This window comes from Stegodyphus dumicola, chromosome 1 (genome assembly GCF_044657685.1).
Source record: "Stegodyphus dumicola isolate Sdum_Otavi_A_Nest chromosome 1, ASM4465768v1".
NCBI lineage: Eukaryota > Metazoa > Arthropoda > Arachnida > Araneae > Eresidae > Stegodyphus > Stegodyphus dumicola.
The window spans coordinates 267,026,816-267,042,692 of record NC_140768.1 but is presented as its reverse complement, the minus strand read 5'-3'; the positions used below and the strand labels follow the sequence as shown (position 1 = coordinate 267,042,692).

The 15,877-nt window shown below is 31.9% G+C and overlaps 1 protein-coding gene across 1 annotated transcript in view; it reads right to left on the bottom strand.

Annotated features, from left to right (window-relative positions):
* Positions 1-15,119, bottom strand: part of LOC118189676 (proto-oncogene tyrosine-protein kinase receptor Ret-like) — a 476,686-nt gene extending 461,567 nt beyond the window's left edge. The window contains exon 1 of the mRNA XM_085806630.1: positions 13,129-15,119. Coding sequence (XP_085662756.1) covers positions 13,129-13,207 — 79 coding nt within the window. The 5' untranslated portion in view covers positions 13,208-15,119. The remainder of the gene's footprint in view (positions 1-13,128) is intronic.
* Between the last annotated feature and the right edge of the window lie 758 nt (positions 15,120-15,877).

Genomic DNA, 15,877 nt, shown 5'->3' with positions numbered 1-15,877 from the left:
GACTTCAGAAAGACTTCCGGAAATTTTAGTTCCTTCCTCTGTGAAAGTTTATATTTCATATGATCTAAAGCAAAGGCAGATGTTCAATAAGATTTAACAAGAATTACTTGGAATAAGGTTGACTAGGTAGATGAAATGAGATGTTAAAATTTGGTTTTTTTATTTAATGCTATGATTACTATAGCCTTGTTTTATTTTTTAATACTTTTAGAAGTTTCGGATTTAGATTTTAAAGGGAAAAAGATTCTTTTGCTTTTGGAAACTCAGTTGAATAAATGTGGTTTTGAATGGGAGTTTGATATTATAAGAATTTTTAAAGTACTTTTATTATTTACACAGTATACTTCAGAATTTATTTATGACTGTGGTATACAGAAGCTCTGAAGATGATTTTATTAAATGTTGCACCATAAAAGTTATCTTTTTTCAAACTTTTATGTCCAAAGTGACATGAAATGTATTTTACCTTGTATCAAGCTTTAACTGCCATCTTTCAACCTCAAGTTTGAACCATATTGGGCTCTTGGTTATAATTCATGCTAATGAGTGGCATTTTCGTTGTTGTATTGTACACATCATTGTCATACAATAAACTATAACCACACACAATTTCATTTATTTCTATCCAGTTTTTCTTGAGATATATGGGAAAAGCTGTTCCATTTCTTACTTTTGTCTACCAGTATATAAAACTTTTAACATCACCTTAAAGTAAATGTATTTCTATGCATACCTGCAACAAATTGGACATTTTTATTCATAATTTTCTAAGATATACATGAGTTTTACATATTGGCTCGTTCTGATATTTAGCATATTTATTATAAGCGATAATAAAGCCATATATAGTTTACGCACTTTGTTAAAAATTATTTGAAAGTATGAACGACGATTTTTTTTCCACTCGTGCACAGCGAAAGAAAGGAGAGGAAAATAGGTTGCTATAAATTAAGATGTTCCCAAGTATATTATTCTTGGTGCAGACCGAAAAAATGTACCAAGATAAATTTTTGAATTTCCGACTAAATTTCGCACCCGATTTTACAGAATTTAATACTTAGGCATAATAATGTAATTTAAGATTTAGGCAGAATTTAATATTTAACCGTAGAATTGAAATATGGGAAAACAATCCTCATGCCCTTTCAGAAAAGTCCGATTTGCGTCAAAACACCTATATTAGAACAGTGCTATATATACAAGTCTAATAAACATCCTAAGTCGCTTTTTCGAGACATGAAAAACGCAATTTGAATTTTGTGTTAAACATTCACTCTAATTATTTAGTTATGAGGTTTCACAGTGTAAAATAATAATGTACGTAGACTTGCTAAATCACTCTCCTTCTCTCTTTTCTCTTGGTTAGTTCTGGACTTTATTGTTAGTCTCCTCATTAGATTTGTCTTTTTTTCCTGCTATATGTTTCGTGATCAAGTTTGATTAATTTTTATTTTAAATTAATTGTATTTGCTTGTTTTTAATGCTACATTAAGATTCTCGCTGTAAGTTTCTTTTTATTAATACCTGTTACTGTTGCCTGCATATCCTTTTTCCCAATTTTCGTATGCTTATTGCTTTATAACTACACTTTACTGCAATTTTACTCAGTTTATTTATTTCAGACACATCTTCAAAGTTAGAAACTTAAACGCAACGGCATATCATTAAGCATCGAGATATATTTAGTACATTTTACTTAATTTAATGTTACTTGGGATTTCTTCTAATTACTTAAATTAGTTTTGTCTTTTCTTTTTATCGGAGGGAAAAATAAGTGAAATAAATCACAACATAAAAGCGCACCATGCGCAAAAACACATGAAAAATCTTTTTAATTGACGTAAATTACCAGAGAAGAAATTAATTTCTTTCTTTTGTAAAACTCTGCGTTTACGGGCTTTAGAAAAAAAATTAGGATTTAAGAAGAGGCGAAATTCAAGCATAAAAGAACAAAAAATTTTATATCTGATAACTGAACCATTTTTATAGAAAGACAGCTATAAAATATGGTCTAAGGCCTTTTTATAGGAAAACACTAGTTCTTTCAGGACTATTTGCACTCTTAAATACTATATGTTAAATTGCTACACCTTTTAGTCGAAATAAAGGAAAGATTAAATTTATATGATGCATAGAAAATGTATATGCATGCATAGAAAACTACCAGAAAGAAAAATTTCCTTTAATTTTAAATAAACAAAAACCTTCCATCCCTCTACGATCAAAATTATCCAGTTATTAATTAAAATTTGAAATACTGCTTACAATATTCCTAAAGACACACACTTATACATAAGTACTTTTGTCTGAAACATTTCTGTAGAATTAAATATACATAGGTAAATAGATCTATCCGTTGTCTATACATATATATAAATAAACAATTTAATTAATCATAATAAATTGCCTAATATTATCGCGAAAGCTGCAAAGTTATAGAGACATTAAGTATTTTTGAAAAAAGGAGAGATGAAAAATGAGCAATGCCCTCGCCGGGACTCGAATACTAACTCGTGGTGTAGTGGTGTAGTGGCCAGAACGACGAATTCGACGAGTATTCGATGCGAACCTCTTGAATACGCATCGAGCGTGCTGGCCTCTACACCACGGAGGCATGCTAAAAACGGGAGATATACCTTATATACTCCAACTTTTAAAGGGCGACTGGGGTTTTAGGGGACCCAATCGCAAAATCCTGGTGGTGAAGAATCATCGTCCACCACCCGTCCCTATTCGGGCGCCACTGTAGAGACATCTGGTATTTTTGAAAGCAGGAGAGATGATAAATGAGCAATGCTCTCCCCGAGACTCGAACCACGGACCACCCGAATACGCTTCGAGCGTGCTGACCACTACACCACGAAGGTATGCTAAGAAAGCGAGAGAAATACCTTATAAAGTAATAAAATCATAATTCATTTACTAATGTATTATTAAGTATATTATCTCCTTCGATAAAGGTAGTTAGAATTCTATTGAAATGAAGTAACTTATAAGCATATTTTAAAATTGAATGTTGAATTTTTTTTTAAATGGAAACATCAAAAATGAATCAATAAACCAAGTAATTATCGTCATTCGCCGGAAATTTGTTGACTTTTCAAGGGAAATTAACCAACTTCCAATCCACTAACAATAATTAATAAATGCAAAGGTGTTTCGTCTTTTTCTCAAGTAAGATTTATCATGCCGAAAACGTTCTTCAGTAAGATGAGTTTATGCTATGTAAGTAACGTGAGATGAATTGAAGTAAAAGTGCTGTATAGAATTCAGGAAGAAAGTTCCTGTTCCGTCAGGTTTCAAAATAAATTTCAAAATCGTAATATATTATTGCAAGAGTGAGTTGCATTTTCTTACTTGAGAAAAATGCCCTCTGACACCCTAACCCTAACTCATTCGCTCTGTCCCTCCATTCTTCTTCCTGGTTTGGATTCCAAATTCCATTCTGAGTACGAAGAAAGTAACGGACCTGTTCTCGCTTTAAAAATTAACAAACATGTAAGTTAATTCATTTATCTTCTGGCAATATATGTATATTATGTACATTTTTAATTTTACCTTTTTATCTTATGTGACTACTATGCATGTTTAATTGTTTTTACAAAGATTCCATTATGTTCACTATTTTTACAAAGTTTATATTAAGATAATATGATTAAAGGCAAAGGTGTCGGGGGGCGCATTTTTCTCAAGTAAGAAAATACAACTCTTTCAATAATATATCACGATTTTTAAAATTTTTTAAACCTAACGGAATAGCCACTTTCTTCCTAAATTCTATATAGCGCTTTTACTTCAATTCATCTCACTTGAACTCTACTTACTTAGCTTAAACTCATCTTTTTGGTATAATAACTTTCACTTGAGAAAAAGAAAATTTGCACTGAAAAGAAGTGGATTTTTGCTCTTAGTTGGTACTGGAGAAAGCCAATCAGAACAAATCAGTGTCCTTGAAAACGGCACATCATCGTTTCAAGTATTACCTTGATAACATCGTCCGAAACTTTTCTTGAATGCTATGGCGGAGTATACGTACGAGGAACTGGCAAATATTCACCTCACATACTGTGAAACAAACGCGAAACACGAAGATTATACGAACAACGAACAACTAGCCGGATTCCAAGTCATCCAAACTTTTCCAGTCTTGATCGAAGACTGCGAGAAACTTTTTTTTTTTTTTTCACCTCAAAAAGCAATTTAGGACATTCACGAAATGCACGAACGCCAGAAATGGCGAGTTTTGACTAGATTTGAAACAGTTCCAAAAGGCATTTTCAACGTGCACAATCAACACGTTTGTTCTTACAGCAATCCTCACTTCACTATCCCTCATAAACACTAGCAGAAATTTTCCATCAACGTCTGGGCAGGTATCGTAGGTGATTACCTGGTAAGCCCTTAGATCATGCCAGACCGTTTAACCGGCGCAATATACCGTATCTTCTTGGAACAAGCGCTTTCCCGCTTATTGCATGCTCTTCCACTCCCCATCCACAGAGACATTTGGTTTATGCACGATGGAGCCCCAGCAAATTTTTCCATCATGGTCTGCAACGTTCTGAATGCCACATATCCCGCACGATGGATCAGACGTGGCGGACCTGTGGCTTGGCCTCCTCGATCACCAGACCTCAACCTACTGTAGTTTTTCTTCTAAGCGGCACATGAAATCTGTGGACTCAGCTGAAGGTCTCGTACCGAGAATTGTTGTTGCCGCGGGCAAAATTAACATGAAACCAGGAATCTTCGAGAGAGTGGGCCAGTCTTTCGTTCGCCGATGTCTACTGTGCAACGACACGCGTGGTCGGCATGTTGAGCATATTATGTGAGTTTTTCACTAAAGAAAAATCTGATTACTCAACCTTTGGTCTCGTTCATTCGCTTTTCCAATACTGTTGTAAGTTCAGGTTGGAATTATAATATTCCTTTTTTCTTCCTCTGAGAGTGGAATGCGACTCTATGTTCTATGACAATTATTACTCGGTTGGATGAGTACTATCGCCCCTCTTAATTTGTAAAAACAATTTAAAATCACCCTGTACATATATGTGTATGTGTAATTATTTGAGAATTGAAATGTTGAGTATTATAATAAATTCAGAATACAATAGATTTTGGAGTTTTCTCCTTTATATGTATGTGTATATATATATATATATATATATAAATTTAAACAAATTCAAATTCTAAACAAATACGTAAAAAAGTAAAAAAGTAGAAAAGCAAATTTAAATTCTAAAAAAAGGAAAAAAGCCAAAGTAATTTAAAAATATGCAAACATGTAAAAGATTTAATTCTCGGACTAATCTACAATATCATTTAAATTCAGAAGCATAAGCAAATCAAATGAATCTATCCATGAAAATAAATCTACTAATTTAATAAATTAAAATTAAATTAAACAATTTTTAAAAAAATGCATATGTGAATGATCGTAGAGTAGGCAGGAGACAGACTTATCAAGGGGAAGTTGCCTCCAAACCTAACTCTCCAATTATTCAATTCGTGTTTCGTCATTCATGCAGGCAAGGGTAAAAGTCAAAACCAAAAGTAATTCCAATAAAGTGGTACCCTTAGAAATTAACATCTAAGTATTAACATTTAAGAATTAAAGTTCAATAAGGAAAATACTAATTAAGTCTTTTGAGAAACAAGCAAGTAAAGTCAACAATTAAACTTTTTCTTAAAAAATTAAATTTTTTAAAAATTAATTTTTTATAAAATAATAAAAAAATTTAGAAACCAATGTATTTTAGAAATCCTTGTCTACAGAAACTTCCCCTACACGAATATGCATATCAATAAAAAGAAACTATAAAAGAACTATACATAATCCATATAAACCAATAAGAAACAAAAAGTAACAAAAAGAACTAATTCACAATTTTTAAAATAAATATATATTTAAAAATATAATTTCATATTTAGAAAGTACTTAGATACTACATAATTTTTTTTAAATACTTAAAGGAAGTAAATAGTAAGTTTTAATTCTAACTTACCTACTATATGAGTGTTGGGGTCTGCAAAAGTGTTGTGAAAGAGAAGTAAGTGTGTTCTTCAAATTATATAGATGGCGCTTATGTAGTTTGTAAAGTTGAGTGTCAAGCTGTTATCTTTGTTATAGTAAAAATGTTTTGTAAATATTAATATTAATTAAATTAAATTAAGTTTAAAATCCTAAAGGTAGTGATATTAATTATTTAGGGAGTTAAGTAACTGAGCCAATCAAGAGATGTACAGGGGTTGGACAAAAATATGGAAACACCTTTAAAAAAACATGTTTCTTTGCTTAATATGGTGTAGGAAACCCGTTGGCATCCAAAACAGCTTGCAGTCTTCTCAGAATGGATAAATACAGTTCCTGTATTTTTGCCAAGGGAATATTATACCATTCTTCCTGCAAAACGGTGGCAAGTTCAGATAACGATGTTGGCGGTGGATAACGAGAACGCACTTTCCGTTCCAATGTAGACCACAAAGGTTCGATAATATTCAGGTCTGGTGACTGTGGTGGCCAGGGGAGATGGGACAACTCATCCTCGTGCTCAGAAAACCAGTCCTGGACAATGTGAGCTGTGTGAACAGGGGCTTTGTCGTCTTGGAAGACACCATCACCATCGGGGAACAAAGTTTGTACCATGGGATGAACTTGATCGGCCAAAATGTTCACATAAGTCTTGGCAGTCATGTGCCCTGACACAGTTATCGTGGGGCTAGCAGAGAACCACGATATGGCTGCCCAAACCATAACAGAACCTCCGCCATGTTTCACTCTTGGCAACAAGCAGTCTGTATTATAGGCTTGAGATGGCGTTCTCCAGACGTAAACTCGGCCAGAAGCGGGAAACAATGTGAAAGAAGACTCGTCAGACCATATTACTCGCTTCCACTGCTCTATAGTCCAGGCTTTATGACTTAAAACCATCTTTTCCTGTTACGGGCATTAGCATCACTGATGAGTGACTTCTCAATTGCAGCACGGCCAGCAATTTCCTGTTTATGAAGCTCCCTTCTAATTGTTTTGGTACTCACAGGGTTCGGTAACACAACATTCATTTCAGCAGTAACTTTTGCAGCTGTGGTCTTCTTATTTTTCGTCACAATTGCCCTTAATGATCGTCTGTCACGATCACTCAGGACACACTTTCGTCCGCGCTGTGATTTAGCAGATGATGTTTTTCCGCTTTTCAAATATGCGGAATAAATCTTCGATACAGTACCTCTTGAAACACTAAACACCTCGGCTACCTTGCTTACGGAAGCACCTACCATACCTGCTTCAAGAATTTGCCCACGTTTCGAAGTCTGTTAACTCTGACATAATGCAATGACAACATCACATGACAGTACTCCGACAACAACTGAACTGTTTAGCACGTTTACGAAGTTGTATAGGTGGCGTCAGTAGTCAAAAATGCCAGCGCCACCTACATATTTCATTAAAATCAATCTTTCTTTTCAAACATGCATTTCACAAGGTGTTTCTATATTTTTGTCCATCCACTGTATGTTTACTTGAAGGAAATTAAAGTGATGTGGTACGTGAAAAAAATGTAAACTGTATGTAATTTGAATCGTTTAATGACATTAGGTTCTGTACAGCCCTTAAAGCAAACATTTTCACCATTTTCTTCATCGAGTGAAATCATGTAATTTTGGGAATAATTTCCAAGGTAAATTTTTCATATTACAGAATCAGTCGTATTTCATATCAGACAAAGATCGGTTTATAAATCAGATATTTCTTTGCAGAGCTTAGTTAAAAATACTTTTAGTTCCAAATATTTTTACTGAAATGCACCAGACATGTACGTGATAAAATGTTTTGCAGAAAATGAATAACGATCCTACAGCAAACTGTTCGAATTTAATTCGTATTCAGTAACTTAATCTCGTTGAAACATTCTACACATTTACTTCAAGAAAGCAGCCAGATTTAATGAAGTTAAATCAAATTTTCCATACAAGTTAAATCTTTGGAGGTTACATCAAATTTTATACACATCCGTATATTGGAATATTATTAGTTTCATGGCAATACATAATTTTGTTAATTAACTTTCATTGTTTTCCGAAGGAATCTTCCAAACTTTTGATATAGAAATACTGTTATACTTTGAAGTTATATATTTGTAGTAGTTATATGTACTTTGTAGTTATGCTTGAGAAATTAAAAGGATTTTTCTCACAAGAATCATTGAATTAAACAGTTCAGCTTTAATTTAATTCATTCTATTCGCATATATGCTTTAATAAGCAAAATAAAGAATGCCTTTAAAAACATTCGAAAATTGCCATGACGAAAATGCGATTGAAAAGGACCTTTAGTGCAAGTTTCAATTTTCGCGTGCTAAAATTGCTTTCATATCTCAACTTCTAAAGGTTAAATCTGAGAATGGATGACTCTGTTATTGAACTCGTTTTCCACCAAATAATTCTGGCATTTTTATTGAGAAGAATAAACAGCTCTTCTTGCATATAGATGGATGCAAAGACGCTTCTTTTAGTTGTTTTTTCGCAATTCTGGTTTTGTGATATTTTATAGGCTACATTTTATACTCCGGTAGGAGTACCTCTTTCAAGGCATTCCATCACTACAGAATCCACCGCTGTTCGCAACTTTCAAATTCCGCGAAGAATTTTCCTTCTGGAAAAGCGGAAATATCGCAAAACAGCTATATTCAATGTATACGAAGTTAAAAATTTCGAAAGCTAGTCTAGTGATGGAAGTTTTGCTACGTATCGAGTCCTGTCCATATATGTATACTACATTATATTTGAATTTGCTTACATTCCATTCCATAAAATTATGTGTAAGTATAAATGTATATTTTGTTTCCGGAATACGTCGAGAGAAAATGCACAGTTACTCTGATTAAAACCTGTATGGCTAATAAAACAATAACCATATTTTCTGTATAAAAAACTAAAAGTTGCTTTTATGACGCATTTTTTAAACTCGTCGTTCTCTGTTAACTTATTTTACATCGGAAGGAAATTAGTGTTTTCTTAAAATCGATCGCTGAACATCTGTTGTTCCTCTCATGCTAATAGTAACCCACTGTGTCGCAAATTACTATATTTTCAACTCACTTATTTATACATTTAAACAGCAGGATATTTAACTAACTCTTATATATTTAAGACTTGAGTTATTTTTTAAACTTATTCTCGTCTAAATAGGACTGTAAAATTTTGTTTCATTTTTCTAAAACTTATACAGATCGTTCTATTTATATTTTCTGATAATTTAAAAGAATTAAGGAGAAATATTAAATTAAATATTTTTCCTTACATCTTGGAATGTACATCTTTATTTCAGTAGTGAAATAAGTTTTGTGGAACAATAACACGCCACTTTGTTGATAGTTTTCGATTGTAATTTCTTGAAATAAAATCCATAGGACAAAAACAATAAAAAGAGGCTGTATAAATTGTTTTGTTTTGATCACTAATTTAACTATCCAGTAAATATTAAAATAAAATTCTGAGACATTTACTACCGTTTGTAAAAACTCATAAGCACCACAATTACATTACGGATCGATTGATGTACAGAAAACTGGCTTTAATTGGCGGTTTCCATTTAGGGTAAATTTATTTCATATTCCAATTATAATCAAGGGAAAAAAACGCTTTCCTTCAAAACAAAATATTATAAATTTGTCCATCTGGCGGTTGCATTCTTAACAACAAAATTATTGAATGCCAAATCCCAGGTTTATGTGGTAATCAATATCAAAATAAAACGTATTAGCACGACCACCTTAGAATTTGCCAAATTTTCAGAATGCGCCAAAATCGGCAGCATTAAAAGTTTTCAGGCAACCATGTGCGTAATATTTTATCAATTTTAACAAGCAACGTCGCTATTTTCCTATGCGTATTTTTTTTTTGGTTGTTGTTGTAATCCAAGTTGATTAATTGTGACATTTGTTTATTTTAAATTCACTTTTAAAATAGGGTTTCAAAGAATAACTGCAATAAAATGAATCTTCGTAAACTTTCTTCAAAAATACAAATTTTAGCCGAAAAATCTCTATAAAGAACAATTGCTTTCGTTCTGTTTTTAAAGGTATATCCACGAAATTTTCCGTAGAACAACCCCGCCCCCCTCTTAAAAAAAAAACCCTCTTGCAGATGGGTTTTATTGAGCGATTTGTGAGATAAATACCTAATTAAAGCGCAAAACACACTTGTAATTTTATGTAGTGAACAAGTTTTGAAATCGTAAAACATTCATTTTCTTCTCTAAAACGTCACCAAATTGCGCCAAAGTGATTGAGTTAAGGCGTAAGTACCAAAAAACGAAGCTTAATTCATACTAGAGTAAATTTAATCGATTTTTCCTTTTTCACTGCGTCTTGTTCTAATCACGGAATAATTTGATAATGTAGAATTGTTACTCAGGGAATGTGCTCTCAACCGGACATTTAATGAAAGTTTAAGTTTCAGCTTTCGTCAAAATATTATCTTATCATTTGAATCCACTTATTATATCGGTGCATTCATAACTAAAGAAATTTCTATTTGAGGTGAGACAGGAGCTTTAATGTTTTGGGAGATATACAATATACTCGATAAGTCGACATATATTTTTTACATGAATAGTAAAACCAAATTACTGAAACTTTTTTTCTATTATATAATGATTCTTTTTCAACTGGAAAAGAAATGCTCTTACAGCCGTTGAAGATGAGCTTTCTATAATCAAGTTCCAAAAATGCATTATAATACAAAACACACTGCAGTACGAAAAAGACACATAGAAGACATTTTAGAAATCTGATGACTAGGGTATTTAAACAAGTTTTAGATTTTGATCGAGGAAAAATAAAATTTACCAGTAAACTTCACGAAAGAAAAAAAAAAAAAAAGAACGCTATTATTTTAAGTTCCACAAAAAGTTCAGTATAGGGGAAAACTTACCGTTCGAGGTAGGTAATTAGTTTAGCCAAATCGACAGATCAAAAACATTTGTTTCTTAGAAAATAAAATTAATTTGTTTAAATGAAAAAATATAAAACGTGAACGGAAACAGGTTTCGCTGGAATCGATGTTTCTACTATCTGCGACCTTTTGAAGTTGAACCGAAAATGTTTTGCTTGAAGCTTTGTCTCTCGTACGATTTCTCCAATAAAATGGTTTTCGCAAAGTCAGCCAATCAGATATCTTTAAAACGAAAATTTCCAAAGCCACACATATGGGGAGCAGTTAGTGACCTTAATTGCTGTACCGAAGGGCCCGGGTTCGGCTTTTTTCTCTGTTCGGCAACAGCGCCTACAATTTTCCACTCCTCTAAATTAGTTCAAGGGGTGCCGGTGAGTGTCATCACACTGACTACAGTTCAATGTGTTCACAGCTGCCATTCTTAATGTGTAAACTATGTAGTGCAAGAAAAGAGCGGACGTTTGTAAACTTTAATGTTGAATTAATTTCTGCCTATCAATTTTCAGCACCAAATCTACAGTAAAGCTCATTTATGGTAATTAAATATGATACCTTTTTTATGATGCTGATAATAACAATTGCAAAAAGAAAATATGAAAGTGATTCTGTCTCCAAGGAATATAAGTAGATCATATTAGAACAAAAGCTAATTGTAATCACGCTTCATGATAGTTTGGTTTATTTGATTACGGCAAAGCTCGAGAACTATCTGCGTAATAGGATGGATGTCTTCGGGAAGGACCTTTCTAAAGGAAACTGGCTCGTATACACGTTACACATGGGTTACACATGATACCTGAAATTTTTCGCGATTACAATATCTCCTTGATTACGTACAAGTACAAGTAAAATACATCTTCTGAATCCCTTTTAAATCCCGTTTGCAATCTATTTAGGAAAAATGTGTCCTTTATTCTGCTCGTGCCTACAGATTTCAAGCAAAAAAATGTTTCAAATGGGTTCGAGAGCGGTCAGAATGGATATTTCCGTTGAAATATGATACTGGAAAGTTTTCGCTATTGCAATACTCCTTTTACTTCGTACAATAAAAAATCTTGACTATATAAGCATAAAAGAATATTAAAAAGGTAAAATTTTATTAATCTAGAACTCCAGATTATTTGAATGAATGAGAAACACAGGTTGCTGGAATATTCGGATAATTGGGTTCACTTCTTTTCTGTTGGCTAAATGTGTATTCTCTATGCTTTAAGTGAGGCAAATTTTTCTTTCCATTTATTCAACTGGTTTTCAACAATGTTATGCAGCCAAAAAATGAAATATTTTTACATTCCTGAAACGAATTATGGTATTTAATCTAAAATAAGGCGCCTCCTTATTTTGCTATATTTTTGTTCTAAAATTTGGTAGAAATGTTAGTGATTCGCTGTTATTTATTTATTTTCGAACATAGCAGCATAGTGAACTTTGCCCTAAACCCAAATTCTAAACTCAGCTATTTTAGGCCTGAACCCTAAACTCAGCTAGACGTGTTATTATCACTAACGGTCACTAGCGATTGTTATGCAGTTTATAATATGGCAGTTACCTGTGTAGTTTATTTCTTATTTAAACAATTAGTGCAATTATTCTGCATAATATGATAATTAAACTACTTCCTTTCATTCTGTAATTTTATTTATCAAAATTCAGGCTTATAAGATTCTGCAATTACATTTTATCTATGTAGAATTAAATGCATCATTTTTAATGCTTTAAAACTGGAGGAATTATTCATATTATTTCAACAGACCTACATTCATAATCTAATTCTATTTAACTCGAACTAATCTAAGATATGATGTATCTAACAAATTAACAAAATAATAATAATAGTAATATACTATGCATTATAAATTTTCGGAATTTTGAAAAAAAAAATTAATTAATAAATAAATTAGCAACATTCATTTTCATTTCCTCTAAAAAAAAAGAAAAACAGTTCTGATTTGTCCCAGATATTTAAAATTCTACTACGACATTTGAAAAAAAGTTAAAAGCAGCAATAACAACATCAAAATATACAAATTTCTAAAATAATAAATTAATTAAAGCATACCCTGCAAAATAGGGAAAAAAGAATAATATGTATGTTAAAAGGGAAAAAAACCGAGAATAAAATACTCTTTTAAGTTAAGAGAGCTAAATATATCTCAGACAAAATATACGAACCTTGAACCATCAACGCAGCTGCAACCATCACGGCGATCAACACCCGTTGCCTTGGTAGCACTTTATCGTGACAAAGCATTGTGAAGCATATGTAGACTGCCGTAGGTGTGATTTTGAAAAGTGTTCTTCTTGCCGCAATGAGCTAGAAAGGATTTTGTAAATGTACTTTCCTCTCGTTTCAATTTAAAAATTTTTGCTGATAAATCCATTCCATTTTGCAATCAAGGTAGATATAAGTCACAGAACGAAATACGTTTCGTAAAAAAACTTCTGTAAAAACAGGAAAATATTTGAGATTTCTTAGAAATAAACAGGATGCATCATTTCAAATCTTCCAGTGAAATAACTCATCAGCACTTAAAAACGAAATGCATTTATAATATGTGTTCATAAAAAGCAGAAAAATTCAAGTTATATGAACAAATTTCGTGACAATATAATAATGAAAGAATAAAGCTTGATGAATTTACACTCAGTTTCAGAAATTCACTGTGAATATTCTGCAAAATGTAACAAATTAATAACAAAATGATAAATGATAGTATGATTACACTTCGCTGAATCCCTTGGATTCAATTAATACTTTCTTAAACTAGACATAGAATTAATATAAAAATATGAATAGCTTTTAGTATGTCTTCGCTTTACAAGCTGTGACTTTTAAAAGAATAATTTTGTATTATATTCAAAAATAAAATGTCAGACATATAAATATCATTATGTGTATCCTTTAATAAATTATTTTTATTTTTTGCTACGGAAATTAAAGTTTCTTTCAACAACAATTTGCCCATATTTCGAATATAAAATTTGTAAAAAGCTGCTTAAATCGTTTTAATATTTTTCTCTAAAATTCTTCTGTTACTATATTTTTACTTTACTTTATTGTTCTTTATCTATTCGCTCATTAATTACAGTATAAAGTAGTTTTATATTAGCAACTGTAAAGTTTTATTTCGATCAGTTTAACGCATAAATTAAAAGCATATATATATTTTAATTTAAAAACTTTATGCTGCAGCTCTTTTGAAGTCAGACGGTGAAAAAAGTGGTGATTATCTATATGCAACATTTAATTCCAAGATATTTATATCTTCAACACGTCTGTATTGCTTCAAAATCGTCATTTACTCCAAGTCACAAAACCTTTCAGTACAAAAAAATTAACTTTTTGAAGAATAATATTCAAATGTGCTTAATATTTAATACAACTTTCCATATTCCAATTACTGACAAAGATTTCGAATAAACTCTGTTCTTTCTGTTTCATCCATTATCATCTTGGTTTACTTCTTATACTGTATACATAACAGGCATAATACTTCCGAAAAATATGTCCAATCTGTGTTGCCAAAAAATAATATAAAATATTGATGAGACTTAACAAAATACAAAACCTCTCTTTTAAAATTATGTATTTTTCGTATTTAAAAATTAAGTATTATTTCGAAACAACAGACTTATTTTCGATAATTCAGCTGCATTTACGCTGTAAATTACACTACCATTGGAATTAATCTGCAATTTCAGAATATTTTTATCCAGTGCATTCTATTTCATTTTCAGTATAAACAAATTTGAAAGAAAAATCGACATTAACGTTTCATTCATGTATATGGAACTATAACCAAGAGGTTTAAGTTGAAGAATTGAGGAAAGTTATAACACTTAGCATCATTTCAAAGAAAATATTCTTCATTATAAAATTTTATTCCAGTGCAACACGATTTTAGCTTCATTTTAAGGTACTTATTCTGTTAAATAAACCTATACAGGAATTTCTTTTATCTGAAATCCGAGCTTAATCCGAACTTTAAACACACGTAATAATTTTTAAATGAAATTTTTTTGATTTCATTTAGTACTACAGAATATCAAACACAACAGAAAGTTTAAAACAAGGAAGTTCACATTGGCTAATCTGACACGATTTCTCTCTGTTGTCACTATTTGATCACAACTGTTGGCAAACTTCTCTCGGGGCTTCTGAACACGTGGAAATTGTGCCACGAACTGCTTGTAAAGAAGATGATGTGAATCCTCTCGGTCTAGTAGCCACGCCTACGTGAATGATGCTGTTCTGACGTCACGGATAAAATCGAAGGAGAAAGAGAGCATGAAGTGTAAGTGCGGCTTTCAGTCATAAATATTATAGAAAATTAGTATATGTTTTATATTTTCAAGTAAAAATCCCGCTTTGTACATTACAGCTTGCACACAACTCCGAAGCGACTATAGTAAATGTTTTCAACCTTTTAAAAACCACCTGCCGAAATTTTCTTTCTCGTGAATATTTTAATTCAATATTGATATTCTTTTAATCGTCTGCTGTCTTGATTATAAACATCTATTAAAATCAACTGAATTAATTAATCTTCAGATTCTATTTGAGAACTTATTTATTATTAATCGCGAGAAATTATTTTTGGAACTGATTTGTTTCAGTTAAAAGTTATTTTTCGTGGAAAATTAAATTGAATGACGCATTTCAGCGATAGAATTTAACTTTAGTTTTATAAAAATGCTCTCATACATTTTGAGGAACTTTGAGAGCTTATAGATGCACGAATTTGGCATCGCACTCAGCTTTGGCGTTTCTCACATACATAAACATAGCATAACTAACTATTCACGAGGCGATATAAACGGACTCCCGCATTGAGCGCTTTTATACAAATTCGGTGATTGGCGCCCCGTTAACAGAAAAGTACTAAAGACCCATTGTAAAAACTTTTATTGACAATAAGAA